At 35.0% G+C, this 16,280-nt stretch overlaps 2 protein-coding genes across 2 annotated transcripts; both read right to left on the bottom strand.

Annotated features, from left to right (window-relative positions):
- On the bottom strand, nt 4,423–5,282 carry LOC18788975 (glu S.griseus protease inhibitor). Its single transcript, XM_007224847.2, has 2 exons — nt 5,042–5,282; nt 4,423–4,903 (listed from the first exon to the last, which is right to left on the bottom strand). The coding sequence occupies exons 1-2, from the start codon at nt 5,061–5,063 to the stop codon at nt 4,698–4,700; spliced, it is 228 nt and encodes a 75-aa protein (XP_007224909.1). The 5' UTR covers nt 5,064–5,282; the 3' UTR covers nt 4,423–4,697.
- LOC18793845 (berberine bridge enzyme-like 17) lies at nt 10,692–12,475 on the bottom strand. The gene has a single exon (XM_007222422.2). It carries the CDS (start codon nt 12,420–12,422, stop codon nt 10,830–10,832), a length of 1,593 nt encoding a protein of 530 aa, XP_007222484.1. The 5' UTR covers nt 12,423–12,475; the 3' UTR covers nt 10,692–10,829.

The raw sequence follows: 16,280 nt of genomic DNA, 5'->3' as shown, positions 1-16,280 counted from the left end.
CTTCCAAAATTGTTTTGTTTCAGGGGACATATGGCTTGTATCCATCGCCATGGTTTCCCGATCCGTCTTATCCATCTCTTTTTTGCGCAAATACTCCCTTTCTTGTGCATATTCTGCTGGCATTGCCATCTCATTCTCTTGGCGTTTCTGCTCCATTTCAACTCTTATGGCGCTCTGCCTTGCAATTTTCTCCAAATTTTTTGATGTATTACTGCTCGAATTACCCCCTTTTTTTGCCTTTGCAGCCTTTTGGCCAATGGGCCTCGGCTCCTTTTCGATGGGTGAGTCTTGACTCATAGGGGAATTGAGAGGTGAATTCGATGTCATTGAATCACAGAGTGGCGTCTCGTTGAACATAATGGCGAGACCTTTGGGAATTATTATGAAGCGTTTGCAATTTTTCACCACCTCCCAATATTCATGATGGTTGAAACTTTTTTTGCCTTGCCCAATTGCACCAAACCACATATGTGCTTGAATCATCTATTTTAAAAAAAAATCATGGACATGCAAGAAATATTTAAAATATATTGGATATGCAAGTAACAAAATATAATAAAATAATAGAAATGCAATTAACCTTACAAATATATTGGAAGTGCAAAATATTAACAAAATATTGAAAATGCAAGAAATATTAACAAAATATTGAAAATGCAAAAACATTAAAATATATATATATATATATATTAGGACATTAAACTTAATATAACGAAAATTACAAAATACTTACCTCGTTACTAAGATTTTTCTCGCTTCTATGGTTGTCCATCGCTTTTACTAGGGCATCCCTTTATTTTCCCAACTCTTTATTGAAAATTTTCCACCTACTAGACAATGCCATTTCTGTATGAGTCGACCTCAGAATTTTTTCAAAAAATTCGGCATGAATTTTTTTCCACATATGAAAAAATTTCATCTCATTGCCTGACACAGGACAATGACAAATTTGGAGCCAAACCTCACACAAGGAAACATCTTCCATGGTGCTCCACGCCCCTCCGGTTTCGATAGAAGAAGCCATAAATATAAGAAATAAAAATACAATTTGAAAGAGAGGAAAATGTTGAGTAAAGAGTGAATAATAGTATAAGTAAAAGAAAATGTATGAGGATTGGTGTTGAAAGTGAAGGGTATTGATAGGTATTTATAGAAAAAAAATTCAGAATTTTTTGGTATTTTTAAAATTTGTTTTGATTTTTTTCATAATTTTATTGCCAAAAAAATGCCAGTTGTTGGATTGGAGGAGGAGAAGCAAATCAGAGCGTCCAGGCCTTGACACATGTCTTCTACCCGTTGGAGCTTGAGCAGGGTTGACGTCAGCTCACGCGAGTTTAATTTTTTTTTACCGTTGGCGTATGCATTGCACTCGCCAACGGTAAAAAAATTTAAAACCGCGCGATGACATCGTGCCTGATGTCATCAGTCCTCAGGCTCGAGCTCGGGGGAAACTGGCCTTCGGGTCAGCTCGTCTTCGTGAGTCCTACTCCTAGACATAGGCCTGGGCTCCTCGCTGGAGTTGCTCTTAGGGAGGAGTGGTCGTTTTTCGTTTTTCGTTTTTATTTTTTAGTATAAAATAGAGAGAAAATGGATGGACAAAAAAATAAAGGAGGGAAAAGGGGATGAGTGATGAACGAGCAACAATGTGTGAAAATGGCACCTAAAATGAAATTTACAGCCAAAAGCGAAGAGGTTCCAAATATTCTATTAACTAGAAAATAAAAACTTAAAAAACGAAAGTGTTACTGAACGAGCCATTAATTAGCGGCGTAGATTGACAGTCTAGCGACAATAATTTTTTCTTCATACATGCAGTCTTTTGTGGACTGAAAATTTCCCTCTATACATAACCCATATTTTATGCATGATGCATCCAACTTTATTCAATGAATATTGCATGTTACAGTTTTATTACATTCTTGTATATACACTGATCAAGAATATTAATATGATCCGTAACAATATATATATATATATATATATATATATGGTATTTAGCTGGGCAATGCATCATGTTAACTATATACATAGCCAGCTGGGATGGGAGTGGTGGTTCACGGATGCAAGGACCGGGGACAATCTCCATCCTCATTCAGGTGGCCTGGAATGCATCTTGAAGGCCCAGTAGGTGGCACCGGTTCTCTATCGATCTTGTACAGCATGAAGCCTGTCAATGCTGGCTTTTCAGTCTTTAAAGGCCTAGCCATCGCTGGAACAAAAGTGTTTGATGAGCTCAGAATCAAAGTGATAATGAGGACCATTTCAGCCATCTTCAAAATATATATGGTATTTTCTGCCACTTTCCATTGTGAATTATTTGTGTTTGTGAGAGAATTTAGTGAACGAAACGATTGATTAAGAATTTGAGATGAAGGAAAAAAAAACATAGTATTTATAGAGCGATCTCGTCCTGCATGCATGGTCCATTTGATTTTGGGTACGAATTAATTCATGTATATCCCTAGCTATATTATCTTGCTGAGTAATGGTCAAGCAGACCTATCAAAGAAAGGAGAAAAAAAGGGAACGAAAAAGACCCATATTTTCTGGGCTGGGGCTGGCTTACTTGGAGAATTGTATATTTTCCTAAGAATTCATGAATTAATTTCTCAGATAAATTAGAATGCCACAGATTGATATTGAAAGGATTTTTTTCTCAGATTTTGTTACACAATTTCCACAAACAATAGCATTCTTGAGTGGCTTACCTACCAAGTTAACATACAAAATCTTTGCCAATGGGGTCTAGTATCTTGCTGAGTAATGGTCAAGCAGACCTATCCAAGAAAGGAGAAAAAAGGGAACGAAAAAGACCCATATTTTTTTAGGGACCATCAATTATTGTGTAGCAACATTTAGGTAGACTCTTGCTATCATTTGCCATATGATGATCACTCACTTTATTGAAAATTTACAAATCATAGTCAAAATGCAAAACCAAAAGTCACTTTTGGTTTCAACCTAACCAAAAGCTAATCAGTTCGTTTGAGACTATTAAATATATAATTTAGAATCTATACCACTGGATCTCAAATTACTTTTAACACTTTCACCGAACAACAATGGGCATCAAAACTTCTCGTCCAATTCAATATTATTCCTTCTAACTAAATAAAAATGAAGTTGGAAGTTGGAATTCTCAACAAGGTGAAGGTGGAAGTTGGAATTACCAAAAATGAAGTTGGCGTTGTGAAAAAAAAAAAGAAAAAAAAAAAGGATGTCATGGCCAGAGCTAGTGGGCGAAAAAGGGCGGTGGTAAGATCGAGGATTAAGGCACACAACCCGTCGTTAAAAGTAATCATAACAAAAAAATACATCCCTGAGTTCCCTACTGGCAATATTAAAAGGGTTCTTGTTCACGTTAATCGCCACGACACTGTCAACCAGGTACCTCGTAGAGGTTGATTAGGATTAATTCAAAGTGGATTTTGTATTAATTACAGGAGGAGCACTCAAACAATTGGGTTTTAAATTAAGGAAATGATTTCAGGTTATGCTTGTTACTTGTATTTTTATGAGTGTTTCCATTTGCTCCATCCTTTGCTTCTATATATTTGAAATTTTTGGCTTAACATGGCCAGTTAATAATCTCTACAAATCAAATGACTATGACTACTATTCTTCTGTTTTCTTCTTTTGGTTGATATATTTAGGGTGTGAGCATGAGAGGCACCGTACTAACGAGAGCATTTTTACTCATCACGTTAACCCATTGCTGGAATGACTAAACCCAGCAAATGTCACCATATATAACATTTCATTTTCCTTAATGAGGATCCCTTTTATATAATTTCATTTGCTTCGAGTTATTTCCAATAAATGATTTACGTTTTTATAATATATAAGTGGTAATTTACTCTAAATTAATCTAATCTACGAGTAAGGAAACCCAGTTTGGGTGTAAGGGGGCGGCACTACCCTGACCAACTAACCCACATTTGTCCATTTTTATATTTTCTTTGTAAATACCGAAATGGTATCATTTCCATAACTTCATTTACCATTTAGCCATCAAATAATTTGTGCCACATTTATCAATAACTATCTTAACGATAACCCTTCTTCTATAATATAAACTGGAGAGTATCTCACATCTAATGATAAATTTTTTTGTCTTAGTCGTCTCTTGGGCCTCTCCACCCATTAATTCATAATTGGTTAATTTTGAATTGAATCTTCACATTCTAATAGAGCAGATGTAGAAGAAGAAACCAACATAATACTTGAACCCATGGAATCAATTTTTATTTATTCGCATACTATTGCAAGAAAATGCTATAAGAACCAAAATCATAAAATTGATATAATTACTAGAATTTAGCAAAATCGGATATATGGGATAAGTAAAACCAAACACCGAAAGAGCTCTATGTTTATTTTACAACACTCCCGTTTGTCTATTGCTATTCAGACACTGAAGCATTTTTTTTAACCCAAAAAAAAAAAGCCTCTTTTATTTTTTGAATAGTAACTTCACTTAAGTTGAATGAAATGATCTTATGGCTAATATAAAGGTCTACATGAAGGGTCCATATATGACACCCTCACTATAGAATTTCGCATTGTTGATATATACAATAATTTTTAGGTTATTTCAGAAATATATAAACAGCAATACATAGGACAATATGTACATAAGCACAACCTTAAGTTATTTTTTTTCTTTAAAATTATAATTAATCCCCAAGAAGGTATAATTACGCTATCTTAGGCGCTGCAGTGACAACACCTTGCTCATCAATCCAGACACGAACCCTGTCGCGACGATGATCCATGGTGATGAAGGACCCTTGATTTATTGTGTGGGCTTTGAGCGATGGATTTTCTTTCATTATAGTGGCTACTGCCTCCTCTCCTTTAGTCCCCACCAGCTCTGGCCATGAACTCTTTCCTGCTGCTGCACCTGCATGCAATAACATCAACCCACAAATTAACACATAATTAGCGATGTAGAATTATACCTTAATTAATGATCCGATCATGATATGAAGGAAGCAAAACAATAGTGATGTGTGGTGCTAAGAGGTAGAGAAAATCTCACCAGTGCTTGTGCTACTCGCCATCTTGGTGATAAATGATCACTATTTCTTGGTAAAGAGGTTGTGGGAGGAAACGGGTATTTGAAGTGGGATGGGTTTGGATGTTTCTAGCCTTTGGATCTGTGCGTGGCCGGCGGGGATAAACAGAGGTTTGACTATATACTACATTTTGGTAGGAGGTCAAGAATTTTTTGTTTTTATTATTATTATTTTAAGAAGATGAATTAATAAATACAAATGTGATGGGTGATTGAGAAATTGTGTTCGATTATTTACCAAAACAGAGAAACCAAGGTAGATTCTCTTTCTTGTGTGCGCACAAGGGATACAAATAAATAATCCAGAAAAGAGTACCCAATCAATGACAAATGGAGCCTTCATCTTTTTTTCTTCAGTTCTCAATAGGAAAAGGAGGATAAGGATGCTTTTAGAATTATATTGGTATTGATAGTACATTAAGAAAAGTCAATGCACATTTTGATTTCAGATTCTCTTTCTCTTTCTTGTTCTGCTAGTCATCTTCTTATTCTAGCTTCTTCTTCTAAAGAGTTATTAAACAATGATCCAGGTTTTCGAGTACAAAGATAAATATATTTAATCATTTAAATTACAAGATTCTTGCAAGTAGTTTTATGAGAAAATAATGTAACATAAAGCAGATTCTAAATCAAATTTAATAAGAGTACCGTTAACATAGTGATCTCTCTATATCTTAACATGAAACCACTTCTTTAATTTGCTGTAAATCCAAGTTTTTAAGTGGTCCTCTTGTAATTAAGTCACACACACACACACACACTCACTTCCATACGTATAATACAACATCCATTTTATTTAATGGAAAATTTTGATTCTTTAAAATTAAGGAGAAGCTCCTTCTTGTTTTATTAATTCCTTTCTTAAAAAAATAGAAGAATATTTAAATCGAGAGAAGTTTGCATGCCCGTTAAATTTTATGGAGAATGATTCGTACTTGTAACCACTTTTAACTTTGAAAAGGTATCACTGAACCAGGAGTTATTGATTCAAATTATATAAATTTTAGTTGATATCTGTTTTTTTGGCTGCATTAATCTTTGATGGTTTTGAACATGCATGTGATTGATCTTCTTTTTGTTTTTTGTTTTTTGGTAATGCCAACTTCATTTTCGTTTTTCTTAGTAATGCCAACTATACCCTCCACCTTGTTGAGAATTTTATTACTACCAAATTTTTTTATTTTTGGAATCTTAAAATCTTCCCTAAAATTAAAAGCAAGTGGAAAGATAAGCACCATCACCACAAGCCTCCCCCTCGAAACCATTTTTATGGCTGCACATGTTGCTTGCGTACATTCATTATTTTCAAGTAAATAAAAAAACACTATTTACGGCTGCACACGTTACGTACACGGTACATCCATTCTTGATTTGATTAGGAGCATCTTTTGGTTAAGGTCACTATGTTTGCAAATTGCATGTGTTGTTAAGATGTAACGGCCTTTTTTATTTTATTTTTATAAATATAAAGAAAAAGAAAATGTCAAGTGATGACTTCTGGTTGGGCGTTTTAACTATGGTGAACATGAGTTTCCATTAAATTGATCATATAGAAAGGACTTGGGCATTCATGTATCATCTCAGGCAAGAAAATGAAAACGACATAAGATTATTACGTTTTACTTACACTTCGAAAGAGGATGGTCCAATGTTAGTATGTCAACTCTGATAGCAATACCCTTCATATGCAGGTTTTGCTTTAATACAAACGATCATCTATATTACTATAAATTAATCTAATTTACAGAAAGGAGGATATTGTGTTGGGTTCATTTTTACACATGATTTATCATGTTATTCACTCAATATTTTTAGTTAGTTCTTGACATTTTATAGCATTTTACTTTCTTTTTGTGTTTTCATAGATTTTACCTTAGTTAGAATGAAAATGAGCTAAAATGCATTATTGGTTATTAAGTCTGTTTTTGTTCATTTTCGTAGGTCAACTTCTTAGCCTTGAATTAGCATGCTTCAGTGCTCGAATGAGGTGAAGATCTTCATAAAACTTGTTCCAATGGATGTTGACATATCCGAATTTGAGCTTCATTGAACAAGTATAGACTATTCAACCGATCCAGCATTTTACCCTAGCTCTAAAGGTTTGTCTTGGACCAGTTTTTACCTCCACACTAGTAAAAAAAACCCCTTGCGCGACCAAATTTTGCGCGAAGAAAAACTATTCGTCGCTCAAAGTCACTTTGCGCGACGAAACTTGAAACTTCGTCACTCAAAGTCTTGCGCGACCAAATTTTGGACGACGAAAAATAATTCGTCGCGCAAAGTCACTTCGCGCGACAAACTTTTGCGCGACGACAATACATCGTCACTCAAAGTCTTGCGCGACCAATTTTGCGCAACGAAAAATAATTCGTCGCTCAAAGTGACTTTGCGCGACGAAAAGTAAACTTCGTCGCGCAAAGTCCTAATAAAAATAAAAAATAAAAAATTATTTTTTAAAATCTTTGCATGACGTAATCCAAACATTTTTGTCACCTAAACCAATTTATTTTTGTTTTTTATTTTGTATGCATAACACTGAAGAAATTAAACGGAATATATATTTATTAAGTAGCTTTAAATTTATTATTTTAGATCGGATCGGATTTTTGTTAGAAAAATATATTATTATTGTTCGGATTGGATTTTTGTTAGAAAATATATATTTTAAATTGACGATCGAATTAGTTCATTGTATTCATATAGGGTCAAGGAGTGTAGCTTTAAAAAATCATCAAAATCGGAGTTAAAATAACCATTAAATCGTGATTTTTCATTATAACCGTCGAAGAGTTTTGTCCCATTACTTGATCTCTGAATGTTTATTTTTTTCGATTTTTAGCGTATATGATCTCGAAGTATAAACAAACAAGTTTGACGGTTGGATCGTTGAAACTAGTTTTTTTGTATGCATATGCCATCAAAATAATATATTCACTAACAATTAAGAGTTTATTTATACTTTCGTTAAATATAACATAAGATTTTGTGGTATCCACTAGTGTAAATATTTTAAATTGAAGATCAAATTCAGTCATTGCATTCATATAGGGTCAAGGAGTGTAGCTGTAAAAAAATCATCAAAATCGGAGTTAAAATAACCGTTAAATCATGATTTTTCATTTATAACCGTCGAAAAGTTTTGTCCCGTTACTTGATCTATGAATGCTTATTTTTTCCGATTTTTGGCATACATGATCTCGAAGTATAAACAAACAAGTTTGACGGTTGGATCGTTAAAACTAGTTTCGTAGAATGTGAATGCCATCAAAACAATATATTCACTAACAATTAAGAGTTTATTTATATTTTCGTTAAATATAACATAAGATTTTGTGGTATCCACTAGTGTAAATATTTTAAATTGAAGATCAAATTCAGTCATTGTATTCATATAGGGTCAAGGAGTGTAGCTGTAAAAAATCATCAAAATCGGAGTTAAAATAACTGTTAAATCATGATTTTTCATTTATAACCGTTGAAAAGTTTTGTCCCTTTACTTGATCTCTGAATGTTTATTTTTTTCGATTTTTGGCGTATATGATCTCGAAGTATAAACAAACAAGTTTGACGGTTGGATCGTTGAAACTAGTTTCGTAGAATGTGTATGCCATCAAAACAATATATTCACTAACAATTAAGAGTTTATTTATACTTTCGTTAAATATAACATAAGATTTTGTGGTATCCACTAGTGTAAATATTTTAAATTGAAGATCAAATTCAGTCATTGTATTCATATAGGGTCAAGGAGTGTAGCTGTAAAAAATCATCAAAGTCGGAGTTAAAATAACCGTTAAATCATGATTTTTTATTTATAACCGTCGAAAAGTTTTGTCCATTACTTGATCTATGAATGTTTATTTTTTCCGATTTTTGGCGTATATGATCTCGAAGTATAAAAAAACAAGTTTGACGGTTGGATCGTTGAAACTAGTTTCGTAGAATGCATATGCCATCAAAACAATATATTCACTAACAATTAAGAGTTTATTTATACTTTCGTTAAATATAACATAAGATTTTGTGGTATCCACTAGTGCAAATGTTTTAAATTGAAGATCAAATTCAGTCATTGTATTCATATAGGGTCAAGGAGTGTACCTGTAAAAAAATCATCAAAATCGGAGTCAAAATAACCGTTAAATCGTGATTTTTCATTTATAACTATCGAAAAGTTTTGTCCCGTTACTAGATCTCTGAATATTTATTTTTTGCGATTTTTGGGGTATACGATCTTGAAGTATATACAAACAAGTCTTACGGTTGGATCGTTGAATGGTGTGTGTGTATATATATATTTATTAAGTAGTTTTAAATTTATTTATTTTGTACGTATAACACTTAAGAAATTGAATAGTATATACATTTATTAAGTAGCTTTCACCTTAATTATATTTTAAATCATAAAATAATTTTTTTTTATTTTTTCTTATTCAAAACAATTATTTTTATAAATATTGTGCTACGAACCAATTTTTCGTCTCTCAAAAGTTTGCGCGACCAAGAGTTCGTCGTGCAAAACTCAAAAAATTTGTGCGAGTAACAAAAATGGGACGCGGGTTTTTAAAATAAAATAAAAAACTTTCGACTTTGCACGACCAATATTTTTTGTCGCTCAAAGGCTTTTAGGGTTTAGCGTTTGCATAACTTACAAATGTGTTTTAAAACTGCTGCCAAATTGCATAATTGCTTTATACTTGCAGGTTTTTCTCTGCTAGGAAGCATGGGTTGGTAGATGCTGCAGTTAGAAGCCGCAGTTCTGATAGGACCGCTGTTGTTACTCTACCTGGTGGGATATTGGTACTCTAGATGAAAATTTTGAGATATTAGCATTAATTCAGCTAGAAAGGATCGGATCGGAGCTTCCAGTTCCATTCTTCTTGTTGAACTATATGACTCATTCTATTCAAAGCTTCTAGGCTTCCTTGATGATTGTAAGGATTGCGGCACCCTCTCCAACGGAGAGATTACATCTCTGTGGAAGGTTTGTGATGGTAACTCAGGGGCTTTGGCTTATTTGGCAGGGTTAGGTAGTTTAGCTAAAAAGAAGAAAAATCCTCCTTCCAGCAGACTCCTTACTTGGCTCTCAACAACCCTCAACCCTTCAACTGCTAGGGGAGTTATTACATAAAACTGAAAAAAAACAGGATTAATTTGGAGTCTTAATAACGTAACTCCTAAACTGTCCAAAACAGAATTTATTGGAAAAGTAACTACCAAACTTTAACTGCAGTTTTGGAAGGCCAAACGACCTCAGAATGCCAAAATCCATCATATGTCACAGCAAAGCAGTGAGTTACACTCGTGGCGTCGTTCCCTTTCCGAAATGGTATTTTGCGTCCTAATCGGAGCTTGGACGACAAAACTGCATATTCCCACTACGTCCTTTTTCTAGCTCAACCGCGATAAAATCTGCCATCTGTTCTACATCAGTCCCCTCCACCTCCGAGGGTGTGCTTCAACATTTTTGACCAGCCAGACTACAATTGATAATGTACCAAAAGGATTCATTCGTATATGAGAAGAACTTGTTATTTATATATGCTAATTTAAAAAAGAATACATATTGTAGAGGTTACATGAGATCGTCATTGTAAACTACAAGCTTTCTTTTACAATAAATGAAATGAATACTTTGGTAACATCAATAAGATGATTTATGTTAACCTTCCACTTATTCTATCTCTCTCTCTCTCAGAGGTGGAATTTATTCGTTACGGATATCACATAAACATATAGTATACATCTCTCTCTAAAGAGGAGGGATACTTTGCTTATGCTTGAAAAAATTATGAGGATCGACCATGGTTTTCACACGCACCAATCTATCAAAATTACCTTTGAAGTACTTCCTTCCATAAAGTGTAGCAGTTTCAAAGGTAGTCTTATTATCCTGGTTCGCACCAATGTCGAGATCCCTGTAGTTTTGGAACGCCTCTCTTGGATTCTTGGAGACATACGGTGTCATCATGTCATACAACTCTCTTGTTAAGCGAACGTACTTGTTGGTGGCCTCAATCCCTTCGTCATACCACGACGAATAGTACAGAGCAAAAAATAGGTTTCCGGCCCTGTGAGGGTATGGAGTTGCTGACTCAGAAATCTCACTCATTCTTCCACCGTAAGGGTTCCAATCCAACCAAATGTGCTCTATCTCAATCATCTTCTTCCATATGGAATCAAAAACATGTTTAGGAATTGGTTCCTTCACATAGTCTGACTTACCTTTGTAGAAGGTCTCTGGTTCAGTTGGCTTGCTGAGAAGAATTTCTATGGGGGTTCCAATGGGACTTTCAGCCCAAAATACAGTGGATTCCACCCAGCTCACTTCATAGCAGTCTTTTCGTTGCAGGCCCAGTTCAGGGAAACTCTCATTCAACAATGCCACAACCTTGTCACTTGTTCCCAAGAAATGGCCGATGAATGATACTCCCACAGTCTTGTTTCCCTTGGTATCAATATTCTTCACTTGTGGCTGTGCTCTGAGGAAGACATCTTTGGGAAGCTGGGGTGCAAGAGTTTGCCACTTGTAAACCAAATCTGTAACACCTTCCTCTATGGTCTTTGTAAGGTTGAACACAGTCACTTTGGGTGGAACTGGAACCAGCTTGAGCTTCCATGAAAGAATAACTCCGAAGCTAGCTCCACCACCTCCTCTGATGGCCCAGAAAAGGTCCTCTCCCATTGACTTTCTATCAAGGATTCTACCATTGGCAGTAACTAGCCTAGCATCCACGATATTATCGACGCTAAGCCCATACTTTCTCATCAAAAACCCATAGCCGCCGCCACTAAAATGGCCACCAGCACCAACTGTTGGACAAATCCCAGCAGGAAAGCCGTAAACGTTGGTTTTTGTACCAATTGCATAATAAACTTCTCCAAGAGTAGCTCCAGAGTGAACCCAAGCGCTCTTATCAGCAACATTAACATCAATGGAGTTAATGTTAAACATGTCGAGAATGACAAAGGGCACATCCGACGTGTAAGATAAACCCTCGAAATCATGGCCACCACTTCGGATTTTAATTTGCAACCCATGATGTTTGGCACAAAGCACAGTTGCTTGGACATGGGACTCATTCTTGGCCGCTATTATGGCCAGAGGTTTTGGAGTTGCAGCTGTAGAATATCTGCGGTTATTAATATGTGCTACCAAAACAGATTGAAATGAGCTATTTTGAGGGGTGTAAATTGATTCTTGGATTGTGTGGGCAGGGTGAGGATATTTTGTGAGGCATTGGAGAAAGCGATCAATGGAAACTGTTCCTGCAGTTGTCCATGGTATCGAGAGTGAAAGGACAGAGAGAATGAAAAGCAGGACTGGAGGGTTTCTGAACTTCATTGGTAATATGTGGGATTGTATAGCTCTCTTGATTTAATATTTGGCAGTGTGATAAAACAACAGGCTTGGGGTAGTATTTATAATGGAGCCAAAGCACCCAACTTTGAATTTGTTTTTGGTTTCTCACCGACTCGTGTAGGCTTTTTATTTTCTATAGCATTATTGCTGACTTTTCTAATGTCAGCGTTAACTTGTCAAACTGACCCACAGAGGTGGCTCTGTTGGGGAGCAACTCAAGAGGGCCCCCAAACTTTTCCTAATACTTTGCTGCAGTCCATATGGCTGCAATGGGGGATGAAATTCGAAAAATTTAACTGTAAGGGCTAAATTGGTTGTTTTAATTAATTCAAGTGTTAAATTGGTTGACTTTTTAATTTCAAGGGTTAAGTTTGATTAGGGTCATAATTCGGGAGTAAAACAACTGAAAATTCTAACATAAAAATGGAACCCACATTTATCATGTTAATATTTACCATATATAGTAACCGTATGATTAACAAATGAAATCGTGTGTAGAATTTTCTCGAATTTGTGTATGAGTTTGTAAGGTCTTAATTACAAGATCGGATGTCAATTTGGAATGGGATATGACTCTAGACTCAAACAAATAAGACCATGTTTTTCACATGTACAAACAAAGTCATCTTTGCTTGTTAGTTTGGCACTTGAGGACCATTGGGGGTGGCGGACCATGCACTCTGATTCACATATATATCAAATACGTTCACTAAATCTTTTGTAGACTTTTCTAACAAAATTATTGGCAATAGTTTTATTGTAGTTGTAGACAATATATACATGTATATACATGTTATTATTATTATTGTAACATGCCCATATATATTATATATTATAATGGGGCGGATCCGTGGGGTTTTTGACACAATTTTAGCACAAATTGCACACCTTTAGATTAACCCACTATCAATACATGTGATTAAATCTAAACTAATTCTTTCTTTTTAAAATTATTATAAATTGAAATTAATTTTAATTAAATTCACCACTCTATTTTCTCTCTCTTCATTTATATTTTCACATTCTCTTATAAGAAAATTGCAATTGTGAGATGAAAAAATTCATTTATTTCCCACTATGCCTTTACGGAGAAATTTTTTCCTCTCCCCATTCTCCTTCTACTCCTCTTTCATTTGCAACCCAAACTTGAAACTATCCACCAAAAAATACATTTTTCTCTTATTGCGATATATATCCTCCCCATATTTTACTGCTATTAGACTAGCTATATCATAGTTATCCAATTCGCTCGCCGCCTTAAAAATTTTGAACTGAATCGCATATATCGAATTGTAGTACATTAGCGTTTTGGAACAATACATTTAGCGACCCAAAACTTATAAGGATTAGAACAATACATGAGTGACCTTGCTGCCCAAACTTGATTGGTTGTTCCAATCATCAACTTAATAGGGTGGTGGGAGAGCGATAGAGCCTAGAGGGAGCCATGAAAATAGAGAACTATTGAGAGAAAGCGATGAAAAGAGAGTCTGGAAACAGAGAACAAAGAAAGAGTTTTGAAATTGGGTTTGAAGGAGAGAAGGAAGAGGTTGGGTTCTTCAATCTAATAAAGAAAGTGGTTTTCCAAAGAGGTAAATGCTGGAAAACAAGGCATGTATCCAAGATCGTTTCTCAAGAATCCCCAAACTAAGAAAGTTCATTGAAAGGTAATTTTCAATTCATTTCAAAGAAAACTAGCAATAATCTCAAATTCATAATATATATGATGTCATCTTGATTCTTCTTGTTACCATACCATTTGGTAACAAGAACTTACCTTGATGGAGTGCAATTTTCTGAGACAAAGAGCGTCTTTGTGAAGACACAAAAACCAAAAATCCCATCATGACATAGAGAAAAATAATTAATATGTTATTGATGGATGAGTTGGAAAGGAAAATAGAGAATGAGCAAAAGGGGAAGGCAGCAAAGCAAAGAAGGCATCGGCTAATACATTGAGACAGACTCTACACTTAGTATTTTTATAAAACTGGAGAGAGGGAGAGCCAAGTAAGAAGGAGAAGAAGATTTCCACCATTGAAGACCTTGTGTCTTCACCTTCTCTACAAAATCTGTAAACTCTTTCTAGTTTTATTCTGAATTTGTGTTTGTAATAAGTATGAGGAACTAAAATCCATAGCTAGGGCTTAGCTTGAAGCCCTAAACATGATTACTCTACTATTTTGATGCTTGAGTTTATGAATTTCTAGATGTTGTTGATGAATTCCCATTCACTAAAATAATCTATCCTTGATGTATGTTTTTCTTTTATTGATCACCTTTCAAAGCATGCTTCTTGAGGTTGTTGGGATTATGTGTACCGTCATGTCCTCCTAAGCAACAAATGGATGAAGTAAGAATCATCCATGTGAATTGGTTTCTTGAATGCCTAATGTAAACACTATATACTATTAAGGTTCTTGTGATGTTCATATTCTCTTTCAACTTAATGGGTTTTTCATATAATTAATTCGAAGTACTAAGCACAGCTAGATTGATTATATGGAAGGCACGAGTATTGTAGCACTAGCCCCGCACTCTACTTATATTAGAGAGGATCAATGCATCTTGAACCACTAGACCCGGTCTTGATTGCGAACATCTTCATCAACACATTTAGAGTTCATTACTTGAGTGTCCATGAACATGAGTAAGATTGTTTAGAGTGGATTCTGAAAACCCTAGTGTTTCTCATCAATTTAAGCCACATTTTGATATTCATTTTTGTTAGGCTTGTTAAATTAGAATTGGGTTACTTTTGTGTGTGTATGTAATATGTTTGAAATCGTGAGTGTTCTTTCCACTCAATTCTATTCATTTATGTATTTGTTTTTTAAATTTGGCCTACCTTGAGTTCTTCATTTTTCTGTATTGAATTCAACCATATAAAGAACGTGAAATTTGGATAAACGGTTGGAGAGTTATAGGTCAAAAACTGGACAGAGGTCGAAGCTGAAAACATGATAATTTCCTCTCAAAAGACCGTTCGACTTGTTCATGCAACCAGTCGCCTTCCATCTTGTTTAAAAAGGCCACAATATGCTTCAAAACGACCGGTCATCAATGTTCATGCGACTGGTCGTCACTGTTCACTAGGTGATAAACAAGTGATAGAGTAGTGATGAAGGGGTGATAGAAAGGTGAAGGGGTGATAGAAAGGTGATAAATGGGTGATAGAAATTCCTGATTATGTTTATCTTTGGTTTCTTGTTTTGTTTCATTTCTTTTACTTTTCTTTACTCATTCCTAGTTTTCAGTTTGTATCTTACCTTTGTGTTGTGTTAAATAAGTCTTCTTTACGTACTCAAACTAGAACTTTTAGTAAGCCGACAGTTCTTTGTGGGATCGATCCCATACTTACAAATCTATATCCCAATAAATTCGTGCACTTGTAGGTATTTTTAATTGTACGATTAGCACATTAATTTGTGTCAATTATTAATACAACACATTGTCTTGACAAACTGATTTAGTACATATTTATAAATACCGTATGTAGTTTTATTACACAGGGAGGGAGATAATTACAAACTCCTTAATTCAACATTTAGAAAGGAACAACAATCACAAATAATCGGAAGTAATTATGGAATAATTATAATGGAAACGCAAGCTCTATCTTAGCTAATTAACCAATTATGGGAGGCCTTGTGACAAGCCGATCATCTTTATCAACCCATACCCAAACCCGATAGCAATCGTAGTTGGTGATGACATATGTTTCTCCTTCAACCACAATCTTAGCAGTCACAATAGGGTTCTCTCTCTCAATTGTTGCTTTGGCAACCTCCCCCTCCACTCCAACAAGCTCTGGCCACGAACCCTTGCCTGAAAATAAAA

The sequence above is a fragment of the Prunus persica genome, chromosome G1 (assembly GCF_000346465.2).
Source record: "Prunus persica cultivar Lovell chromosome G1, Prunus_persica_NCBIv2, whole genome shotgun sequence".
Lineage (NCBI taxonomy): Eukaryota > Viridiplantae > Streptophyta > Magnoliopsida > Rosales > Rosaceae > Prunus > Prunus persica.
This window is presented reverse-complemented; position numbering and strand designations above follow the sequence as displayed.